The sequence below is a fragment of the Schistocerca gregaria genome, chromosome X, assembly GCF_023897955.1.
Source record: "Schistocerca gregaria isolate iqSchGreg1 chromosome X, iqSchGreg1.2, whole genome shotgun sequence".
Lineage (NCBI taxonomy): Eukaryota > Metazoa > Arthropoda > Insecta > Orthoptera > Acrididae > Schistocerca > Schistocerca gregaria.
The window spans coordinates 862850734-862876579 of NC_064931.1; the positions used below are offsets into that span (position 1 = coordinate 862850734).

General features: G+C 39.6%; 1 protein-coding gene across 3 annotated transcripts in view; it reads left to right on the forward strand.

Moving 5' to 3' along the window:
* The window catches only part of LOC126297632 (ER degradation-enhancing alpha-mannosidase-like protein 1), a 217576-nt gene that overhangs the window by 142820 nt on the left and 48910 nt on the right, over positions 1 to 25846 (forward strand). For all 3 annotated transcript variants that reach the window (XR_007552558.1, XM_049988654.1, XM_049988655.1), the window contains exons 5-6: positions 2212 to 2386; positions 10716 to 10836. Coding sequence is in view for 2 of the 3 variants with exons in the window: in XM_049988654.1 (XP_049844611.1) it covers positions 2212 to 2386; positions 10716 to 10836 (296 nt within the window). In the remaining variant the exon portion in view is untranslated. The remainder of the gene's footprint in view (positions 1 to 2211; positions 2387 to 10715; positions 10837 to 25846) is intronic.

Below are 25846 nucleotides of genomic sequence, written 5' to 3' on the forward strand. Positions count from 1 at the left end.
CTATTCCAGGGTCCTAAGGTCTCTGGTGCTTGTGTGGTGTTCCGGTGTCTCATATGTTCCATCCTTGAAGAGTTCCAGGGTGCTACCACCTTCTACACTGATGGTTCTAAAACGATAGATCAGCCAGGATACACTTTTACGTCTCCTACTGGTGTTGAACACCATTTACTGCTGGGATCATGTAGTGTGTTCACAGCACAGCAGCTAGCCATTAACAGGGCCCTGCATTTTGTTACTCAGGCCTCCCTCCACAGTGTTTTAATATGTACCAACTCATTGAGCAGCCTGGAGGCTATAGACTGATGCTACTCTCATTATCCTTTGGTCTCTGCTATCCATGACCCTCACTTTGTCCATTACCGTGCCACCTGCTCAGTTGCCTTTCTCTGGGTCTCAAGTCATGTGGGTATCCCGGGGAATGAACTGGCTGAACGTTTGGCTTGTGGGACAGGCACTTACCCCCCCCCCCCCCCCCATTCCATTCCCTTTCATGATTCCAGATGCAGATATGTGGATTCCCATCAAATCTCTTTTTGCCCAAAATTAGAGTGACATATGGTGCACTGCTGCGCTCAGTAAGAAACTCCACACAATCAAGGAGACTACTGCAGTCTTGCAGTCTTCTTTCCACTCCTCTCAAAAGGAGTCCACTGTCCTATGCCATCTATGCATCCGTCTAACTAGGCTCACCCATTGCTTTCTCTTACGTAACAAGCCACCCCCACAGTATGGTTGTGGAGCCAGACTGTCAGTATCACATATATTGGTGGAATGCCCTCTTCTTTTGGCCCTTTGTACTAAGTATAACCTTACAAATCCCTTGTCTTTAATGTTAGCAGATGATTGACAGGTGATTGACAGATGGTTGAACTGTACCTCAATTTACTTTGTGAAAGTGGTTTTTATTTAAAGTTATAATGTTTTGCTTTCCTCCTGGGTCTGGGACCCATGACCACTCCCCTCTGCAAAGACATCTTCTTTTTATCCCTCTGGCTTTCCAGTTTTTAGATTTGACCCACCCTTTTGTGCAGTAGATATTTTAATCCGTTAACCTGCATGAGATATCGGTTTTCACAGCCTTGTAGGGACCAGATTAGATTATATCAGGTGTGATGTGACTTTCAGCACAGAAAAATTTCATGTTTTAATTTAAATAAAATTAAACAAATAAATAAAAACATAGTTTCCCGTTGACATCATGCCAGCTGTTTTCAACTCTGTCATTTTACTCATTTGGGAAACTTTGACACAGAAGGTGTAACACAATACAGTTCACTTACCACAGCAGTACTACGAAACTTGCACATTCCCACATATTCTATTCGACATTTGAATAACTTGATGAATGGAGGTTGTACAGTGCGTAGGCAATGCTCTTATTTAAGAGGAGCATAGATTAAATACCCAAGTGGTTATCCTGCTTTATAATTTCTATAATTTTCCTATACCATGTGCAGATTTGCTGGAGTGGTTCCTACAACAAAATAATAGCCCATTTCCATCCCAATTTGTGCTGATGCTCAATCACTAATATACATTAAAATTCTAACCTTCCATTATTTCTGTTATTGTTACCTTGCTGTTCCAAGCAGAATTCACTACATCTTCCATTCTGTAATTGTAGCAAAGTTTCCAGTAGTAAATGGACTAATATTTTTTAGCAATTTTTTATGCATTCTCCTACTTAGAAACTTGAGAAAGCTATTGTTTTTGTGTGCCTGTCTACCGGCGCTTTCCCGCTTGGTAAGTCTTGGAGTCTTTGTTTTTAATATATTTTTCCCATAAGGAAGTTTCTTCCTATTTTATTTACATCATATATATATATATACATACACACACAATTGATTGTTGGTGTATATTTGGGTTTTCTAGAGTGATGAATACATTTTTTTGCACAACATTTCAATGACTTGCCATGCCGAATTTGGGAGGTGCTGTTACCATGCATGAAATCACTTTTCACAGCACTCGAAAAAGATGGTTATGTAATACATCAAAATATTATGTGCAAAAGTGGAATTCTCATCTTAGCTGGAAGCTCGAAAACATACCGCCAGTTTTGCATGTGGTGGTGTTTCTCTCATTTTCAGTTGAGAGATGTAATATGAAACAACATATCAGCTGTGCTTGTTGTCCCCACCCCTAAATTTCACATGCAGTGATTTTAAACTGCATGTTGCCAGATGTGAAACGCTAGTGTCGCACATGCAGGCAACGTGATAGATGCAGAGTCTGGTCGCTGGTTGGGTCATCAGAGTGGGCTCGGTGCTGGGCTGGATTCATACTACGAGTACCTTCTGAAGTCATTTGTGCTGTTTGGTGATGCCAGTGACTACGCCATGTTTTCAGAGGCCTACAAGAACATTAAACGATATATGCGCAGAGGGTAAGTTGTGTTCCTTTATTATTGTGTGTTCACTAATATATTCTGAGATAAAACACTTGTTCTAATTGGAAGTGTGAAATCTGATGTTGGTATTGTAGTTATATTGTACACTGGATTATTCAGTTTTTGAGTTCAGAAAAATTGAAATGCCAAAGGGTTCTCCTGTGTGTTGGCTTACATTGCTTTATTATTGACTGACATTGCTTTATTATTGACTGACATTGCTTTATTATTGACTTGCACACTATGTCAGCTTGGAATGGAATATTACAGTAGTATCTTCAAATATGCAGCAGGCAATAAAAATGTAATTACTGAAGTTGCTGGCAACTCTATGATGACCACTGACACATTTTCTATAAAAAAGTATCAGATTTTCTAATGCAGTGATGATCCTGTTTAAATTTGTGACCACAGCTTTTGTTTTCATCTTGCTTATAATTGTCTTGATTTGTATATATATTTGCTTTATTTTGTACCTCTTGATCAGTTGATTTGTTGTTGTTATATATAGTTAGTTTCATGTTTGGCAATAATTTTCGTACCTGAAAGATACCAAGCTGCAACATAGTTTAGAATCTATGCTAAACTCGTTGTCACCCTAGAAGTAGATGGATAACTCAGTTCAAACGCCAGATGAAGTCACACATTGTATCTCCAGTAGGGCAGTATCTGGTAATGCATTAAAGTGTTCAAACCAACTTCTGTGTTGTGGACATATTTATTTACTTGCATAAAACTGTAGGCATTTCAAGCTGTATGAGAGCACCCTTCCTATCATTATAGCAAAAAGATGAAAGTGTAAGTTACCAAATGCATGGTATTCTATTCATACACTTTATTCACAAATTTCTTGAATTTTTCTAGTTTTGCCATTCCTCTTCAGGGTATATTACAACATATTTTTGCCGTAACTGTAAATGAAGTTTGTAAAATCTATTTGTAAAGCTTGTTTATGTGTAAGTTACATTGCAGGTAAATGTATAAAATTGATTCACTAATAATACACTCTTAACAGAAAAATGACGCACCATGAAGGAATTATCCAAATTGGACAGTAATGTATAGATGTGATGTGTATGTACAGACAAACAAATGATTACCATTTCAGAAAAAGTGGTTAATTTCTTAGAGAGAAAGAGCTTCAAAGACTCAGCTAGTCAATAATCCGTTCATCCACCTCTGGTGCTTTGCAAGCAGTTATTCGGCCTGGCATTGACTTATACAGTTGTTGGATGTCTTAATGGATACCATACCAAAGTCTGTCCAGTTGGCACATTAGATCTTCAAAATACTGAGCTGGTTAGACTGTAATGCTCAAAGCATTCTCAATTGGCAAAAGACTGGATGACCTTGCTGGCCAAGATAGGGTTTGTTCAGTTTGAAGACAATCCCCTTGTGCAAACAGGGATTATCTTGCTAAAATGTAAGCCCAAGATGGCTCGCCATTGAAGTGCAACAAAACAGGGTGCAAAATATCATCAACATACCACTGTAAGGGTGCTGCAGATGACAACCAAAGAGATCCTACTGTGAAATAAAATGGCGCCCCAGACCATTGCTCCAGGTTGTCGCACCATATACGGGGCGGTGGGCGATGTCCTGGATAAGGGCGGGATACCAGACATGTTTCAACATGGGACATTATTGACTGGAGTAGAATTGTCTTCAGTGATGAGTCCTGATACTGAGCCCCAGTGACCAGTGAAGACATGTCTGGAAATGCCTCGGATAGCGGTGGTACACCAACCAGACTGTTGCCCACTAATGGCCCAACAAACAGGAGTGATGGTTTGGGATGCCATTTCTTTTCATAGTACGACACCTATGGTTGTCGTCCATGGCAGCCTTACAGCACAGAAGTATGTTTATGATATCCCTTGTTCCATTGCCCCTCGTGCAAAACCATTTTGGGCTTACTTTTGAGCAACATAATGGTCATGCACACATGGCGGAAGATTTTACAGCTTGCCTTCATGCTTATCCAAATCTACCTTGGCCAGCAAGATCATGAGATCTTTCCCCAGTTGAGAACGTATGGAGCATTATGGGCAGTGCCCTCTAACCAGCTCGGGATTTTCATAATCTAATGCATCACTTTGAGAGAATTTGGCATGATATTCCTCAGGACCAAACGAGGTGGCAGTGGTTAGCACACTGGACTCGCATTTAGGACGACGACGACAGTTCAATCCGGCCATCCTGATATAGGTTTTACGTGATTTCCCTAAATCGCTCCAGGCAAATGCCAGGATGGTTCCTTTGAAAGGGCATGGCCGACTTCCTTCCCCATCTTTCCCTAATCTGATGAGACCGATGACCTCGCAGTTTGATCTTTTCCCCCAAACAATCCAACCCCCTCTCTATTCCTCAGGAGGACATCCAATAACTTTATCAATCAATACCAAACCGAATAACTGTTTGCATAAGGGCCAATGGTGGACTAGTGCATTAATGAAGTGCTCAATTTTTTCTGAAATGGTACTAATTTGTTTTCCTGTACATGCACATCACAAATATTGATTTCCATCCCATTCAGCTAGTTCCTTCACAGTTCAGTTTTTCGCTTACATAGAGGGCTATTCATAGTTCGCCAGCAGGTTATTTCATCAAAAAGTGAAGAAATTTAAAGGTCTACAATTAATTAGAACTTGACAGTATGTTAATATTCTGGTTATGTCAATGTAATCTGTCATGTTATTATTTAAGTCTGATAATTGGAGTCACGAGAGAACATCCTGTAGGCTTAAGACAATATAAAAGGTTTGGTGTAAGCTCCAGTTATTGGGACATGTTTGTCTAAACACCAGCTGTATGTAGTACCGGTTCACTTCCAAAAAGTATGATAACAAACTGATGAACTCTAAGATGAGCTTAGTGCACACACTACATTTGCTTTTCATACACTATAGGGACCAACTGATGTGGGGAAGTGGTTAGTCACTGTCCAGTATCTAGACTTAGATTTTCCTCGGTTTCCTTAGGTTGGTTCCCGACACACACACACACACACACACACACACACACACACACACACACACACACACACACACACGATTTTTTTTCCCCAAACAGAGTTTGTGCTTCGTATCTAATGACCTCATTTTTGCTGAGCCATTAAACTGTTACTTTTCTTCCCTCCACTTTTGGATCCAATATTTATGACTTGTATTCCTCTTATTTAGTTCTTAGCTTTATGAGCATAACATGCACAGTGAATCAATTAGTTGTCATACTGAAAACAGTGCTGATATTATTTTGACTGTTGTGCGTGGAAGTCACATCTTGTGGCACCACTGGCTCTCTTACTGTGACAGCACTTCTTTTACATGTGGAAATCCAGCGTTACTTCCTTTTTTCTCTTTGGTGAGTGGAGTATCACTTATCATAATACACACATAAAAAAAGTTTTGCATCACATCAGTTTAAAGAGTTCCGGAACTTGTACAGAAAATTGGAATAGAGGTCAACATAAACATCATTACCACCCTTTGTATTGGTCATGAAAACCACACATTGCATGTTGTACCATCATACAGTGAGACCTTCAGAGGTGCTGGTCCAGATTGTTGTCCACATTGGTAATTCTAATGCCCAGTAGCACATCCTCTTGCATTGATGCATGCCTGTATTTGTCATGGCATACTATCCACAAGTTCAACAAGGCATTGTTTGTCCACATTGTTCCACTCCCCGACGGCAATTCTGCGTAGATGCCTCAGAGTGGTTGGTGGGTCACATCGTCCATAAACAGCCGTTTTCAATCTATCGCAGGCTTGTTTTATAGGGTTCATGTCTGAAGAACATGCTGGCCACTCTAGTCTAGCGATGTCATTATCCTGAGGGAAGTCATTAACAAGATGTCCACAATGGGGGCGCGAATTGTCATCCATGAAGACAAATGCCTCACCATTATGCTGACGATATGATTGCACTATTGGTTGGAGGATGGCATTCACGTATTGTACAGCCGTTATGCCACCTTCCATGACCACCAGCGGCGTACGTTGGCCCCACATAATGCCACCCCAAAACAGCAGGGAACCTCCACCTTGCTGCACTTGCTGGAAAGTGTGTCTAAAGCGTTCAGCCTGACCAGGTTGCCTCCAGACACATCTCTGACGATTGTCTGGTTGAAGGCATATGCGACACTCATATGTGAGGAGAACGTGATGTCAATCCTGAGCAGCCCATTCGGCATGTTGCTGGACCCATCTGTACATCACTGCATCGTGCCGTGGTTGCAAAGATGGATGTCGCGAATGAAGTTGCGCATCATGCAGCTTATTGCGCACAGTTTGAGTCATAGCACGACATCTTGTGGCTGCACAAAAAACATTATTCAATATGGTGGCATTGCTGTCAGGGTTTCTCAGAACCATAATCCATAGGTAGTGTTCATCCACTGTAGTAGTAGCTCTTGGGCGGCCTGAGTGAGGCACGTCATCAGCAGTTTCTCTCTCTCTCTCTCTCTCTCTCTCTCTCTCTCTCTCTGTCTTCTGCATGTCTGAACAACATCGCTTTGGTTCACTTGGACGCACTTGGACACTTCACTTGTTGAGAGCCCTTACTGGCACAAAGTAGCAATGCAAACATGATCGAACTGCAGTATTGACCGTCTAGGTGTGTTTGAAATACAGACAACACGAGCCGTATCTCCTTCATGGTGGTATGAATGGAACTGATCGGCTGTCGGACACCCTTGATCTAATAGGCACTGCTCATGCCTGGTTGTTTACATCTTTGGCCGGGTTTAGTGTCATCTCTGAACAGTCAAAGGGACTGTGTCTGTGATAAAATATCCACAGTCAACGTCTATCTTCAGGAGTTCTGGGTACCGGGGTGAAGCAAAACTTTATTTGATGTGTGTATATTCTGAAAAATTCATACAGGTTTCGTATGTTATTAAGGGTGTGGGCATGCCTCAGCATAGCCTGACAAAACAGTATTTTGACAGTGCAGTACACTGGTTAGTACCTGAACAGTTTAGAGTCTCATTGTCTTTGTCTGAAAGTGGAGGTGCGTGAAGTTATATGTACACGGAAAGAATGCACGGGCTACCAAATGTGGTAATATTCATTGTAGAAATCTGCTAAAAGTGAGGTTGAGGACAGAATGCATAGTGGATGTTAGGTGGACATTAAGGGAAATTCAGCTAAAGAGAGATTATGATTTTTAGTAAGTGCACTATCAGAAGGGAGGGCCATTATCATTCAACATTATAACGTGAAGGAGCAACTGGAACAATACTTTCAGAAACTGTAAATTATTAAATTTGTGAAGAACATCATTTAAATGGCTAACCCGTTGTGTGTTATACTGTGTGAAAAAGAACTGTGAATGGGACCACTATAAACTTGCGTGCATGCGCGCAGGCCCCCCATGCGCCCTCCACACACACACACACACACACACACACACACACACACACACACACACACACACACACACACACACACAGAGAGAGAGAGAGAGAGAGAGAGAGAGAGAGAGAGAGAGAGTTACTCATTTAACCCTTTGTATCTCATTGCTAAATTTAGATAAAACACCATTCGGCTCTCTTTCTCTCATTACCAAATTGGAATAAAAGTCAGGCACTTTAGTCATTGGAATGTGATATAGTTGTCTCAAAACTGAACAAACTTCCTGGTCATTCCGCAACCACTGTTCAGTGAAAGAATTCACAAGTATTTTCAGTGATTGTTTCCCCTTTGTAACAGTATGTTACAAATAGAGTAAAACAAACTCTTGGATAACTGAGGTTTCATATGTTATTAAGGGTGTGGGCATGCCTAGGATGTCTAGTGTTAGAAAGAGGAAACTGCACATAGAAACAAATAACTGTGATTCCGAGTTTGTCATGTATGGAAACGAATACAGAATAATATGTAACAAAGTATTTAAATAGCGAAACAAATGGCAAACGATAAATTCATCTTAAGTGCTATAAATAAATCAAAATCTGTATGATGGATTGTCAAGACTGAAATAGGTGCTGAACAAAAACACATTTTAACCCTAAATTAAAAATTGATGAGAAACTGTTATAAGTTTGAGACAGATTTGTGAAGAATTCATCTTGTACTTCACAATTTCAAGCAAAATTGATAATTTCTCTCCGCGTCAAGTAAATCTCAATAATGCAACCCAGATGTGGAGAGTTTAAATTCACTCATGTATTCTCTGATAAAGTGGCTAGCTTTATAAACTACTTATAAAAATCTTAAATTTGTGGACTGGGATGAAGTTCCAGCAAAAATGATAAAAAGAGGATGGTACAATATTGATGTATCTGTGGAAAAGGAGACAGAATGAGGTAGGAAATTTCTGCCCAGTAGTAACATTATCATTTCTTTCTGAAATATTTGAGTAAACAGTGCGTAATCAATTAGAAAAATTATACAGAAAAAAAACATTATTTTTAATAACCAGTGTGTGTGTGTGTGTGTGTGTGTGTGTGAAGGGGCAAAGTACTGTTCTCGCTGTTAATGAACTAATCACTAAAGTAAGCAAATGCCTCGCTAACACTGGATATGCGTTGCTTAATAGATACGCAGTGTATTTTGTGACATCACTGATACCATAAACCATCAGCTGTTGTTTCTCAAAAGGCTGCTTATGGCTTCTGGAGAATCTATCTCAAAAACAGAGTCTTATTATACAGCAAAAATGTGAGAAATCCTGTTTTAGTTGAAAGGAATTTCAAGCAGGTGTGCCCCAGTGATTCATACTAGAAGAGTTACTGTTAATTTATTACGTAAACATGTCATTACAGGTAACTTCAAAAACAGTCTCGTATGCAGATGACTCAAAAGCAATACTTTGTTGTAAAAGCAATGAAGAACTATCACAGAATACAAAACAACCTCTTCAAGTGTTTGCAAATTGAATAAAGAATAATGCTATGAAACTGAACCTTACAGAAACACTAATCATACATTTTAGGGGGGGGACTGTTGAATATATATCACAGTTAAATTATGAGGGGAGAGGACTGATTGCTGTAGACTCCGTTAAATTTCTTGGAGTTACTATAAACAAAAACTTGCATTGGACTGATCACATGGATTGCTTAGTGAAGTGATTAAACAGTTTTGTTCATTCATTGGATGTTTTAAATAAAATAACTGACTTAATTGTTAAGAACATTGTTTATCGTGCATATTTTATATCAGTTGTAGGATATGGCATAATTGTTTCGGGCTATTGAAAAATCAAGCCTTCACTGCATGTTAAAGCTACAGAAAAAATCATCAGAGCTATGATGGAAACAAACAATAGACAATTGTGTAAACATTTTTTTCATTAAACTTCACTTAGTGGCAATTCCTTCTATATTTGTATATTAAAAAACTTCACTTAGTGGCAATTCCTTCTATATTTGTATATTAAATACTCCTCTTTGAACTAAAAAAACCACATATTTTTGAAGGAAAATCTCTTACACATGTTTACAAAACAAGGCGTAGATCAAAGTACACATTACCTTGTCACAGACTTAGCTTATTTGAAAATGTCCCATATTACATGGCTTTGAAGCTTAGCAATAAAATAGTCATTGTTTAAGGAGTGGAAGCTAGAAACCACAGAAGCAAACATTGAAATATATTTAAAAAGCAAATATTATTAAGTGTGGAAGATTTTATAAATGAGGGCAAGTAGCAAATATGATTCCCCTCATCTGTACGTATGATCTTCGTGTGTGTGTGTGTCTGTGTGTGTCCTTTTAATGGAGGTATGTTCTTTTTATATTTACCCATATTTATAAACTATAGGAACAAACACTACAAATACTTAAAAAGAAAATGTTATAACACTGGAAAAGTTTAAGAAAGAGGATGAAGTATAACACCCATTTAACTTTTTATGTTGTAGCATGCTGGCATGTGTGTGCTTATTTTTTTACATGTGTTTGTTGTTTTTATGTATACCTATGTAGCCATACAACTGTAATCATTGATGAGTCACTATGTGTCATGTAACAATGAAGATTCTATTATGGCAGCCATCACACCAAGAGTGAAATAGTCTCCAAAACATTTTCATTATACAAAATCAGAAGAGAGTGTGGGGCAGAGGGTTGTTCGTATGTTTACATTTAATTAGGTGCTCTTTCTTTGGTTCTATAATTTGTGGCTTGTTTTTCCGCCTTTATATGCACAACACAAACACTTTTAGGCTCATTAATTCATGTGTTTGTATTGGAAATTACATGTAAAATTACAATGTCTTACAAATCCCAAAACTACTTCTGAGGACTTAATTCTGCTGACCTTAAAAATTACTAGTTCACAGTCTGAATCACATAAACATATTTCTATTTTTCCAGGCGTCCTCATTGCAATAGAGGTGTCGGTGACCATCCACTTTACGTAAATGTCGATATGTACAGTGGTGCTATACAGACATCTTGGATTGACTCACTTCAGGCTGCTTTTGCTGGTGTGCAGGTCAGTTAACAAAAAATAAGATTTTTCTGTTTTTCTTTTCTTTTGGAGTTCAAGAAATAAATCTTGGTGCAAAGTAATTGCTAAGTAGGTGGCAAGTGCAGTTACGCAGTTTCAGTATTGTTACACAGAATGTCTAATGCTCTCGGGAGACTGGAGTTGTCATCATTATTTTTGCACACGACAACCTGGAGGGGGAAGGGGTCGCAACCAAGTCTGGTGCAAGTCTTGGATGAAGTGCTCAAAATTGATAAATCTTTCAAGGTTGCTTCTGCAGCTCAGCGTGTGTTTTCAAATGAAATTCAGCTTTTCAGAGTTGTTAGTTGTCACCACAAGCAGTGCTCATCTGATCATTCTGACTCATCCTCTAATTCTGCCTCTAAGTCTCACTCGGCTTCACAAACATACAGATCACTGGTGTCCTTTTCCTTTTTCTTATATCAGTTCTTCTGCTCCCTTTGCAGCAGCATTGGTTTAGCGTCCTTTTTAATTAGGTGGGGCAGAATCACCCTCCCTCCTCAGCACCACAATGTACGTCAAAGAATCTCCCGTCCGACCTTGACGGCAGCAGTAGTCACACCAGAAGTGGATGCCAACACCATGCAACGGACGGCCGGGCCTATAGCAGTAGCGGTTATGTGGCCGTCGTGTGTCGGCAAGTGGTCTGTTCACTGCATACTCTGCTGTGACCTGAGGACGACATCGCTGTCTGTTTCGTTACGGCTGCAGAGTCTGCAGTTTCTGTGCTACCGTGGAGGCTCAGATCGGACCCAACGCGAATTGTCCAGTCAGTGGGATTCCAACTAGACGACAGCTCTGCAATGTCTTTAAATCAGTGAGCAGGCTCAGTTAGCCTCTGCTGCAATGGGCTCAGTACCTTCTTACAGGAAGAGGCCCCCAGGTAGGGGATGGCCTTTTTGAAACCACGAGTGATGTGGGTTAGGGTCCCAGGTGTCACATCCTATAGGTTTTCATTAAACTGGGTCTATGTTCGCAAGTAATTGATGGAAAAAAAATTTCATGTTACTCTGGAACCTTATAAGTGACAAAGTTATTTCAAGCAGTGGTGTAACGTTGTGGTTACAGCACATAGCTGAGCTGCAGAAGATGGTTGTTTCCCATTCAATCAGAGGATACTAAATTTTTATTTTAAAATTTTAATTGAAATTACTTTAACATTTTTTATTTTTTAATTAATTAATTAATTTATTTATTTTTAATTTGTAATCTTTTGCTGTGTCAATTTGATTATCTTATTTACATTTTTATTTGCTCTCACTTTTTCTTCCTATCATTCATTCTTCATTGGAACCCTTTTTACTTGGGATATTAATAATTTATATGTATTAACTTTGATTTAATTTCTTATGTTCTATCATTTTATATTTTCATCCATGTTATTGCAGTCACTATCTCCCACATCAGCCATGTGATGTATATTTTTATTGTTAGGTGAAAAATCCGATAAAAACACTGAATTACTTAAAGATAAATGCAGAATTGCTAAATATGAATTTGCGGTCAAAATCCATTCAACTCATTGGTGCACCAGCTTTTACACTATGCCTTGCATGTTTCATAATATTACTGAAGTTTGCTTACCTTCGAACTTGTTGGAGAAATAATGTGAATCTAGAAAGATGGTGTTTATGTTGTTTCCGTGGCATGCGAAGAATTTGTTTTACTTGTTTGTATGATGATTACCATCCAATAAAATATACACATCTCAACAAAAAAATAAATTTTTGTGACTATTGCACAATCAACATGAATATCGATACCATATTTGACCTTTTGTTGTTAAATCAAGGATTAAATATTGCACCAGACGAAGTAAGAATAATTAATATCACATGGACAAAGATTCAAAATGTAGAAAGAGTGCTACAAAAGTGAAATGAGAGCAAATAAAAATTATAGTATTAACATTAAAATGGTATGGCAAAGAATTAGAAATAAAAAAATACATTTGAAGCAATTAACAGAATAAAAATAATGATCAAAGTCACTTCTACCTGTATTCGAACACACCACCTTCATCGTATCAACTACATACTTTAACCACTACACTGCATGACCACTTGAAGTAACTGTGTTGATTATAAGGCCCTAGAGTAACATATAAAATTATCTTTCATTGATTACTCTCGACCAAGGCATTCACTTTTATGAAAGCCTGCAGCATGGGATACCTGGGATCCCTAACCGACACCGCCATACGATGGTTTCAGAAAGTCATTCCTACTCGTGGGGACCTCTCCATGTTAGTGGTGGGATTCCCGAATGCTACTAACATTTCCGGCTTAGACGATTTTGCCAGTTTTGGGTCGTACAAGATAACCAAGTTAATTTATTGCCAACCACAGTGCCTTTTTCTGATCTTGATGCCATGTGCACTTCGTGTAAAGAGATACTTAAACCAATCCCCGAATGTGCTTGTAACTTTACGGCCCGCATTTCTCTGAAGTGTTATGTGAATTTTGCCAAGCTTGCAGTTAATGCGGCTGTTCGGGTGATAGTCGCATTGCTCCAGGACCAAGGCATTATTTCTCCAGTTTCCACCAGTCAATGGGTTGGTTGGTTAGTTAGTTAGTTAGTTAGTTAGTTAGTATGGTGTGGAATGTGTCAAGTGCACAAGAAATGCACATATGATACAAGATTTTTAATATATATTACAGTACAGTGTTAAAGATTAATATTTCTATTATTTATCCCATTCCCTTAAATGGCACAACATGCATATACTATATTAATAGCTTTATTTATTCCTATTCAAGAATTCATCTATGGTATACAAGGAATTGTCAAGAAGATATGACTTCTATTTATTTTTGAAGCTATTACTGATGTCTGTCAGACATTTTATTTCATCTGGTAATTTGTCAAAAAATTTTATAGCAGCATATTTTACCCCTCTCTGTGTCAAAGATAGGTTGAGTAAAGAATAGTGTAAGTCTTTCATTTTTCTGGTATTATAATCATGAATGTCAATGTTGTTTTTAAACTGATCCATGTTGCTGAGAATAAATTTCATTAGTGAATAAATGTACTGTGAGACTGTTGTAGGAATTGCCAATCTTTGAAAAAGATTTCCTACAAGATGTGCGACTATGAACCCCACACATTATGCTAAGCACTTTCTTTTGAGCAGTGAATATTTTCTGTCTAAATGATGAGTTACCCCAAAATATTATTCTGTATGACATCAGAGAGTGAAAGTATGTTAGCTTACTAATTTCTTCATCCTCAAAATTGAAAATTATTCTGATTGCAAAAGTTGCTGAATCTAGTTGCTTTAGAAGATCCAAAACATGAATTTCCCAATTAAGATTCTCATCTATACACACACACACACACACACACACACACACACACACACACACACACACACACACACACACACAAACTTAGTATACTCTACCCTGTCTTCTGACATCTGTTGATGTGTTATATTTATTGAAGGAACTGTACTTCTTGCAGCAGAAAATTAGATGTACTGTGTTTTTTTCAAAGTTGAGAGCAAGCCCATTTGCAGAAAACCAATTAACGACTTTTCCAAAGACCTTATTAGCATCATTTTCAATTGTAGTTTCTTTTATTCGATTAATAATTATGCTTGTATTATCAGCAAACAGTGTCACTTCAGCTTCTTGTTTCAGGTAAGAAGGGAGGTCATTCACATAGATCAAGAACAGAAGGGGACCAATGATTGAACCCTGTGGAACACTTAATGTAATTTCACCCCAGTTAGATGACGTGGCAAACTTATTTAAATAAATCACTTCATCCATATAAATAAACTTTTTGTTTCCTGTTCTGTAGGTATGACTTATGCCACTCACATGCTATTCCATTTATACCATAGAATTGTAATTTCTGTAACATAATGTCATTGTTCACAAAATCAAATGCTCTGGACAAGTCACACAAAATTACTATTAGTGACATTTTACTATTTAAAGACTCTGTTATGTGGACAATGAAATTGTATATTGCTCTCTCAGTGGAACCGTAGTTTTGAAATCCAAACTGTGATTTACTTAGTATCCCGTTACTGTTGAGATGGCTACCCACTCTTGAGTACATTACTTTCTCAAATATTTTTGAAAATGCTGTAAGCATGGATACTGGCCGATAGTTATTGACATCTGTGGTGTCCCCTTTTTTGTAGACAGTCCTGACTATGGCATATCTTAACCTGTCTGGGAAAATACTTTGAATTAGTGATGCATTACATATGTGATTCAGAACATCAGCTGTAATTGCTCCACATTGTTTTAATATCATATTAGAGATGTCATATACTCCAACAAAACATTTTTTTTTGAAAGATTTAATACTTTTACTTATTTCACAAGAGGTTGTTAGGTGAAATCTAATGTGACTGAAGTTTTTCAAAACAGACTTTTACATGTACTGCCTGGCTTTTTCTTTTGAACTGTTCTCACCAATTTTTTCTCCTACATTTAAGAAATGGTTGTTAAATACATTAGCTGCTTTTGTACTGTTGGTTAGGATGGTCTCTTTCTCCTTCTTAGTAATGCTACCTACCCCAGTGGTTACTTTTCCTGTCTCCCTTCTAACAACATTCCATATTGATTTTATTTTATTTGTTAATTTCTTCTCTTACATACATATTTTTTGATTTCCTTACAACTTTTCTCAGTATGTTACCATAATTTTTATAGTGTAAAACTACTTCTGTATCTTTACTAGTTCTTGCTGTCTCATACAGTTTTCTTTTTCTTTCTGAAGACACTTTCATACCTGTAGTAATCCAAGATTTCATTGAAAAGTGTGTGGTGTTACATTCAGTAATTTTGTTTGGGAAACAATGTTCAAAAAGGGATATATATTGTTCAAGAAATATGTTGCATTTATCATTAGCATTTGGCTCATTATATAAGTCTCCCCAATTGACATTTCTTAAACTCATTCTGAAGTGCTCTGTAGATACCTGGTTGAGCAACCTGAGACTTCCACTTTCATGGTTTCTGAACTGAACACCCCATTAGGTTTTATAAGTTAATCAGTTGTGCATGATGGTCTGACAATCCATTTACCACAGGGAAAGCATATGTTTGTTTTACATCCTCTTTCTGTACAAATACATTATCTATTAGAGTGCTGCTGTCTTGAGCTATACGTGTAGGGAAATTGGCCACTGATTCTAAGTTACATGTTGTTAATAACACCTCTAGTTCACTTTTGCTATCAGAATTACTTAGAAAGTTAACATTGAAATCACCACAGGTTAATAACTTCTTCTTTTTGTCTGACAGACAGCATAATAGGGAGTCAAACTTTTTTATGAATAGCTCCCAGTCTCCTAAAATGGTTCAAACGGTTCTGAGCACTACGGGACTAAACTGCTGTGGTCATCAGTCCCCTAGAACTTAGAACTACTTAAACCTAACTAACCTAAGGACATCACACACATCCATGCCCGAGGCAGGATTCGAACCTGCGACCGTAGCAGTCGCACGGTTCCGGACTGCGCGCCTAGAACCGCGAGACCACCGCAGCTGGCCCCAGTCTCCTAATGGGGACCTGTACACTCTTGCTAATATCAATACTACCTAGCTGAAGTTCACGTGCACAAACCTTAAAAGTGCTGATCAACACAAAATTTGCTTACTTCTACAGTTCTGTATTTATACCCTTTCTTATGAAAATGGCAACTACTCCTTTATCCATCCTAGATCGAAAAGATGCTAAGTTATACCCATTTATACTGACAGTATCTATCTCCACAGTTACACGGTGTTCAGACATACAGAGTATATCAATCTCATTTTTATTTTTGAGATCATCTGAACATGCTAATAGCTCATCTACTTTATTCCCCTGATATTTTGACGAAGTAAGTTGATACTGCCCTTAGCTTTGCCCCTGTGGTGGTCATTAAAAGCAGAATGGGTCTTTACATATTTGCAGTGATTTTAAGTCTACTATTAATTCCCAGTCTAGCACCGATCTTTATTTCCTGTCTCACGCACAAGAGTCGTCGTCTAAACTGACAGCAGGCCAGTATTATTCGAAAAAATATTAAAGGATGTTTATTTCCAACTGCCTTTGATGATGCTTCCCATCAATCTCTAGTTTTAAATACACCATTTGGCTTATTCATGTACAATTCCCCACTGTTTGGGGTAGTGAGTGCATCTGCCATTTTCGAAAATTATTTCAAACAATTGTGTCACAGTATTCCTCACTGTTAACTATTTGGGTGATATTGTTACAGGGCCAACACATGGGAAACTTTACAAGAATCATGACTAGATTTTTCAATGGCTCCAGGAAAACTTTTTATGCTGTCAGTTAGAAAAGTGCGGTTTCTTTGCCCCCCCACATCAAATATCTTGTGCACATATTTAGCCATAAGAGTATCACTCCCATGTGTGAACACTTCAGCTTGTTTATGAAAATGGCAGCCCCCACTAACCTTAAAAAGTTGGTCATTTCTGGGGAAAATCGTGCACTATGTCAAGTTCATTCCTCAACTGATGCAAACTGTCTCCTGTCTCTCAGCTGCACAAGAAGGGCACCAGATTTGTGTGGTCAGTCAGCTGTCATCAGGCTTTTTAGCACTTTCAAGGGGGCTCAAGATGGCTCTGTCTGATGCCATATATGCCAGATCTGCCATTAACATTTGTGATGGAGGCAACACACTACGGCAATGTGACAGTTTTGTCCCACAAGTTGTTAAATGGTTTAAAGCAGCCAATTGCCTTTGCCTCCAAAACGTTGAATGCTGCACAGCTCAGCTACTCCCAAATTGAGCAGGAGGCTTTTACAATCATTACTGGAGTCAAGAAGTTTTGTCTATGTTTGTATGGCAACAAATTTCACCTGCTGCCTGCCCACAAATGTTTGGTTTCCTCGTTCGGACATTGGTCTAAGCTCCCAGATACGACAGCACAGCGTCTGCAGCACTGAACGGTATTTTTGAGTGAGTATCATTACAAAAATACATTTTTGTTCTACTTCCAAACATGCCAACGCAGACGCCCTTGTCCTGCCTCCCTGTTGGCCTCAACATGTAATTCGATCACAAGGAAATTGTTTATTTTGCCCTGGATCAACAGCTGTAAACAGCATTGAATTAATTCCCAGAGGTGGTGTGCAAGGTCATTGGCAGTCCAGAAGTGTTGGCCGGACCACATTTCACAATTATTTTGTGTTACGTTACTGGGTCAATACCCTATATGGAGTCTCTACATTGGCCACAGAAGACTCATGTCTGCGAGGTCATTATTTGAATCTCACTCCAGCCCAGCATCCTCTGGCTCCTTTATACATTGCATTGAAGGATGATGTGCATGGAGGTATTGACCAGGCAACACGTTTACTGGCCAGGCATCGATGCCTGCTTGCATGATAAAGTGTGTCCAGCTCAAGTTTATCATCATGGTCCTTAACTGAACACTCTTGGGATAGGGTCCACATCAGTTTTGCAGAGCCATTTTGAAGTGCTGTGTGGTTGCTAGTGATGGATGCCCTCTCCTAATTTCCATTTGTGGCACACGTCATCCACCGCTACACCTACTACCATTCTTGTCCTTGAGAGGATTTTCATTATTGAGGGGCATGTTGCACCCTGTGCTGGATAACGGGCTCCTGTTCACATTGACTCAGTTCAAGGCCTTTTTGTTGTTGAAATTGCATTGACCATCCGACCAACGCCTCCTTTCACCGTGCCTCAAACATGAGGCTGAGTGGCTGGATCACACCTTCAAGACTCAAGCATGCCTTGCAAGGCATCCTTGTGATTTCAGTCTACCCTCGTCAGTGGGGTCAGTTGGGCTGGAATCCTGCATGGGTGCAGGCATCACACCCTGTTAAACCACCTCCATCCCATGCAGCGTGCCCATCTTGCATACAAGCCCATCTACTCACGTGTTTGACCAGCATCCAGTGTGGACTGACTGGGTTGTCGTAGGCCACAGAGACCATCAGGTGTTTTATGATGAGGCTGGGCATGTTCACCTGACCACCACACCACAATGCCGGGTAGCCTGTGCTGTGGCAGTGTGGTGCCTATGGGGAGAACTTCGGATTGGAGTGGGTGCTAACAGGGCAGATAATCTGTAATGAAACAGATCAAACTAACCCTTGCCAGTGGCCATGCCAATATGACCATCTCAGCAGATGGAAAACAAGATATCATTTAAAAGGCTTAAAATGCCATAGTGTTTCTGTCTTTGGTCATGCAATGGGATAAGATTCAGGCAAGGAGACATGAAGGTGGACAGTCTGCCCAGTTCTTGGTTGCTCCAGAACTGATGGAGAATCAATAAAGACACTGGCTTTCATTAAAAGTATTGAGATAGGCTGGGAGATTTTCTGCAGTCGAGAAAATGAGAAATGGATCTCTGTTGAACAAAACTTTAGATTCTAAACAATCACAGGCTCTTCAGGCATCTATCAAGCTTGCAGATGTACCAGTTACTAACTCTAGTCATAACAAACTCAGCGGGATTGAATGCATGATCTTCCATTAGGACCTAACACTACGAACAAATGGAGAACTGTGTGCTAACTGGGAGCAGTGCAGAGTAAATTTTGTTTGTCACATTCAGAGAGGACCTAAGGATAAGCAGTGGACACTGTATCTTTTATCCTAGCCGTCAATTGAAATGTTTTACCTAGAAAACTTTAGACATGGTTTATAGGCGTGATGTCGAACCATATTTTCCTCCTCGTCCGAGACAATATAGGTGCCGAGTTACGGTCACACGTCCTCCTGTTGCACTAATGAGACTACTTTTGGGATATATGGAAGGACAACATGTAAGGACAGACTTTGCAAACTCCCTACATGTGTAAACTACACAAAACACCACCCTCCTCATTTGCCGATGTGTACAGTTTCAAGAGGGAGAAGAAAATCCAGAAATATGAAACACATGACCATCTGGCTTATCAAGGTGCTAAGAAAAAGTTTGAACAACTCCACACAATTGATACAACATCATACTTGGCAAATATAGTGTAAAAATCCACTTTCAGTATGATGAAGAGACCTCAGACATTAACTCCTGGCTATAGCTACATGTCAGTGCCCATTTTACAGTCAAGAGAGGAGGCATCAGCTCCCTTGACCCTCAAACCTGCAGCACCAGTGGTAAAGAAACCCGCCAATGTAGCCAGAGATGGCTTGTCCTCCTCCTGCATCACTAAAGAAGAGGATACCTGCCAAGGTACCTCCCTCCCAGGATGAAGCAGATTAGCAGCCTACCACCAGCCATTGGTGGAAAGAGCCACAGTCTTTGTGTTGTAGAAAAAAAAAGAGGATCCTCTTCTGTCCCAGAACTGAAGATAGGAAAATCCGCAGAAACGGGAATCTCACAAGGACAAGAATGTAAATCTGAAGTTGAACTGAATCCTGCTGCTCCATTCTGTGAAAGAACATTGAAGGGCACTTTAATGACAGAAACACTATCCTTTTGTGGAACATTTAACAGCATTCAAGACACTTCAGATGAAGGCAAGGCATTTAATTAAAAAAAGAATGCAGGAGTGTTGGGAGCAGTATATATCATCTAAGAGAGCTCACACCAAATTGTCTCAAGCATGGACTAAACTCTGTCGCATTTGAGGCCACCCGTCATCCGTAGTAGTTCTTGGCATCTCCAAGAATGGCAGCATCTGTACTCATCCCACAGTTGTTGCTGAATGTCTCGCAGCACACTTTGCCAAAGTGTCCCCATGCAGTAACTACCATCCCAATTTCCTGATCCAGGAATGTCAGGCTAAGTGAAACTACCTATCCTTCCATTTATTGTATGGGAGTTCCACAGTGCTTTAGCAGAGCATTGGGGCAGAATCACTGGATCTGATAAAATCCAGAATCAAATGCTTAAACACCTTAGCAACAACAGCGTAAAACATGTCCTCAGGTCTTCCAAATGTATTTGGTAGGAAGGGGAGTTTTCCTGTCACTGGTGGGAGGGTATTATTATTCCTTCCTCAAAACAGGGAAAAGACCCTTTGTTTTGACTAGCTATTGACCAGTCTCTAATGAACAGGCTCTGTAAATTATTTGGAAAAATTGTCAACCGATGACTGTTTTGGTGCCGGAAAGCCAAAGGACATTTAACACAATTTAAAGTAGATTTCAGGCACTCTGATCCACCACAGACCAAGTAATTCACCTGGAATCTGCAGTGCACATTGCTTTTGCACACAGTCAACACCTGATTTGCGGGTTTTTTGGACAGCAAAAGGGGTAAAATATCGCCTGACGACATCACATCCTGTCTGCTTTGCATGGGTGGGGTTTTTGTGATTACTTACCCATTTTTATTCAGAATTTCGTACCCCTCCAACTGTTCTGTGCCCAGATATGTTCAGCCCTCAGCAGCCAATATGTACATGAAACATAGATCCCTTATGGACCGGTTCTGAGTGTGACCCTCTTTACCATCACAATCAATGGTATCATGACTGCAGTGAGACCCACAAACTCACTGCACTGTATTTGGATGATCTCTACCTGTGTTATAGCCTTGTCATAGTGCACTGCTAAGAAGCCAACTTCAGGAGTCCGTACAGAAAGTACATAACTGGGTGATGAAATGGATATATATTTTCTCTCACGAAAACTCACGTCGTGCACTTTTGTTAAATCAGCACTGTGCATCCTCACCCACAGCATTACCTGAGTAACCAGTTACTTTAAGTTGTAACTTTCAATTTTTAGGCTTTTTTTTTACCAGTAAGTTAACATGGTTACCAGATGTATGCCAGCTCAGGGCAAATAACATGAGGAAACATAAAAGCCTCAAATTTTTCAGCAGAATATCTTGGGGTGCAAGCAAAGGCACATTTATTCTGTGATTCTATAAAGCTGACTTTAACCCAACTGCACTATGGGTGAGCTGCTTACTCAGCAGTAGCAGCTGCACCACCACCACCGAGCTTGTTAGATCATGTAAACCACACTGGTGTGCAGTTGGCAGTTGGAGGCTGTCTACGGTGCTCATATGGAAGTCTCCTAGTGCAAGCTGGTATCCCACAAATGAGGATCAGACTCTGACACCTCTTGGCGGGCTGTAGAGTCACAATCTGTCAGATGCATAACCAATCCATGTCAGTCAACTCTGTTCCACAGTCCACAGTTCAGACTGTTTACAAACCACCTTTAAAAATGGGCAGAGCAGCATGTGCATGACTGGACGCTCTGTGCAAGGACCTCCAGTTGCTCCCTCTTACGTGTATACATATAATACACCCTGCAGGCTATAAATTAAAAAAATGTGTGGCCCTCAACTACGTACCCTCTGACTCAGAGTTGAAATATTGACTGTTTTGGCTGGTTTCGTTGTCTAGGGGTTGGGATACATAGTTGCCACATTACAAGCCAAATACTGCTAGGTCTACAGTATACAATATGAATATACACATGAATCGAATCAGTGAAGATTCCTGTCACTCGTCAATTGTGGATTTTGAATGTGACATAAAAATTTTCAAATGAAAGATTGCAATTAAATAAAACCTGCAGGTACTATTGTTAATGACTTTAATGATGAGTACGATAGCAGAAGTACCTTTTAGAATGTCGTTTATTACTGCAAAACACTTATTGGTGTCGATGGTGCAGCAATTAAATAAAATCTAAGTTGAATAACAGTGAAACAATAGATTCCTACGCATTCGGGAGGACGACTGTTCAATCCCGCGTCCGGCCATCCTGATTTAGGTTTTCTGTGATTTCCCTAAATCACTCCAGGCAAATGCCGGGATGGTTCCTCTGAAAGGGCACGGCCGACTTCCTTCCCTAATCCGATGAGACCGATGACCACGCTGTCTGGTCTCCTTCCCCAAGCAATCAACCAACCAACCAATAGATTCCTACTTCACGTAATTAGTTATGAACAACAACATAGCTCCCAAGATATTCACTTCTAAACACATACAATGTCTTCACTGCAGAAGCCACAGAAATCTCACAAGTGGACAAGTTGGCACTACGTAATATTTCTTTCTCCCGCGACCACGCGCAAACTGCTCCACTCTCCACGTAGTTCCTGCGACCGACTGTCGCTGCTTCCTGTCCAGCACTTCTCTGCCTCTCTGTGACCCGATGCCCCCCCTCCCCATCCCCCACTACCATCCAGTCTCTCCATTCACTGTAGTCGCCTACCATACTAACGAGCACTGTGATTGGCTAAAACGCTCCCGCCATGTCTCCAAGCCAACGCTCACTCGCAAACATATGGAAACACATACAAAATATTGGATTTACATTTAAATAACTTGAAATTAAATAAATATTCCTACGGCTGGACCATAAACATGCTCTAACACACATTATTAAATACATAAACAAATCAAATAAACATATATCAAAGGAATGGAAACAAAGGGTAAACCAGTAGCATAATGCCTGTGCTTTCTAAAACAAAGTAAATATTAACCAATTTCTTCACTAGTAGTATATATCGGATGTAAACAGACATAGACGAATAAATATATTTATAAGCTTGCTGCTACTGTTTTTTCGTGTAACTGAGGAGTACTTTTGGCCTGAAGCGATTAATAATAATTGGCCACTTGACCTCCAATAACTCATGTACTATTTTAGGTACATGCCTGTAATTAATACCAATTTAGGTTTACACTAACAGCTTTCTAAAGACATGTCGATCAACAAAATTGGATCAACCATTTAGATTTTGGAAATCCATTGCTGGGTGTACTTGTATAATTTACAGTCAGATACTAAACTTTTAAGCTAATAAGGATATTTAAAATCTGATTACACCATCAGAATCGTCATATAAATAATTGTAATGTACATGTTTCTTTTTAAGGTATCATGATTCCTCTGGCTATTGTTAATTTCTACATGTGCTGTGAAATGTCTGCTATTATGGTTTCACAAAGTCTGCCATCTTTGGCCTCTCCTTCAACAACACAAAGCACAGTCCTCGTCACAGCGGCATTGTGGAGTTCCCAGCCACGCGGTCGGCCTGGACTATGCGCTGGGGCTACCCCTCTTCCACCGGCTAATGTCCAGCACAACCTGGCCACCGACAAGCTCGGCCCACTGAAAGGCCCACGCACAGCCATGCCAACTCTGAACTTAGAATATTTTCTAGGCGCCCCAACTTGCCCGTTACCTCACAAACAACCCCCCCCCCCCCCCCAGTGGTGTGTACTCAGTCCTGTGATTTGAATGGACCTCTTCCATGGCTCTAAGAAAAATCCTGACTCTGCCTTTCTCAGGTGCTTATTCTGTTCAGTTGGTGATACGAAAAGTATTCTCTGCTGATTGCATGCAATGTACACACTGCAGAGTTGGTTGACATATTGTGGGCTCTGCAATACATTAAAATTCATGCAACAAATAGCTTCTTGGTTTGCAGCAGCTCTGTGAACTGCTTACAAGACACCTCTCAGTGCTACTGCGATGTTAGACTGCTTTATTTCTTCGTTGATAGTCCTTGGTGTTGACATACTACAATGTTATAGTAGCTGAAAAATTGGGGAGGTGGGGGGTGGAAGTTAAAGACCGACAACTGTAAATGATGTAGCTGACAGTTGCACAATTGCATTTAACAGTTATTTACTTTCACTGTTCACAATCCCCCAATATTACACAATTATATGGCCAGTTCACTATTGGCAAATGTTGATAAGCCTCGTTAATAGGTTGCAGACAACATCAGCATACTGCTACAATAGTTTGCTGTTGAACATCTATGAGCAGTAAAAACCTAACCACACAGTTCACAGTTCTCGCAGAATAATGTGGTATGTGGGACACTCAAATAAATTAGACAGAAATTGTCATTTATTGTTCTAACACATGGCCTATTTGTGTTAAACTTATTCCACTGTTAAGTTGTTCGGCCATGGACTGACTGTCTTGGGTCAAAAAATCAGGCGTCTATATATCCTCACAATAATAGGCACTGAAACTACACGTTGTTAGATGTTTTAAGGTACAGAAATTACTGTTAAAACATAACTCATTCAATTAACTGAATACATCGAAAAATTCCTTCTTTTCAACAGTTCCTTCTAACAGAAAGGTTAGGCTAAATTATTTGTTTAAATATTGAAATCAACAGATACAGTTATACAATTTTTTTGACAACCTGGTAATTATTTTGGAATTAAGGGCTGGCTTTGCTAATAGAGCCAAATAAATACTTCAAGAATCCTAGTATTCTTCTTCCAAATGTCTGTAATTAAAACAGAATTTATGTTTTTTTATAACTCAACAATAATCTGTCATGAAATAATTACTGATTTCCCCTGTAATAATCTGTAGTAAAATAATAAATTAGGAGTAGAAAGATTCCAACTTGGATGTTAGCAACCAGAAAATTTCAGGGTAGTGTGACGTACCAAGACCTGCTAGTTTATCTCTACAGCTCTGGAACCACCATAACATTCGTGTGGACATCAAACTACATGGGTATTTCGGGAAATGAACTACTGAAAAATTAGCTAAAGAAGCAACCACAGGAGATGAACTTGAACTCAGAGTATGAGGCACAGGCCTACGACTGCAACTAGGACATTAAATTGGGACCTGCAACGTGTGGCCTACTTCTCTCCAAGCCTCTTGGAAGGATGCCATCACACTGTGATGACAATGTATCAGCCACATCAGACTTTCCTCCAAGTTCCTTTTATGTCAAGAACAATCCCCCCTCCATGATGAACAGCTCATATTCTCACAGTGTGTGCCCTGCTGGTTGGCCTGAGATGAGTCATCAACCTGTCTACTTCCCTAACCAAAATACTTGTGAATGATCACAGCTACTGAAGTCGTGCATTTTCTGGGAGAAAGTAGATTTCATGACAAAATTTAATGCACCTCAACATTTTGTGTCGGGGAATGACGTTGACTTGTACCTCTCGCTCTGGTATGTGTCCATAGTGGTCCCAAGCTACTTTCCCCACTGCACTGCCATGCATTTTTAGATTTTTATGCACATATTTTATTTATCTTACTTTTTGAGCTAATTAACTGTCTGGTTGTTAGTCTTCT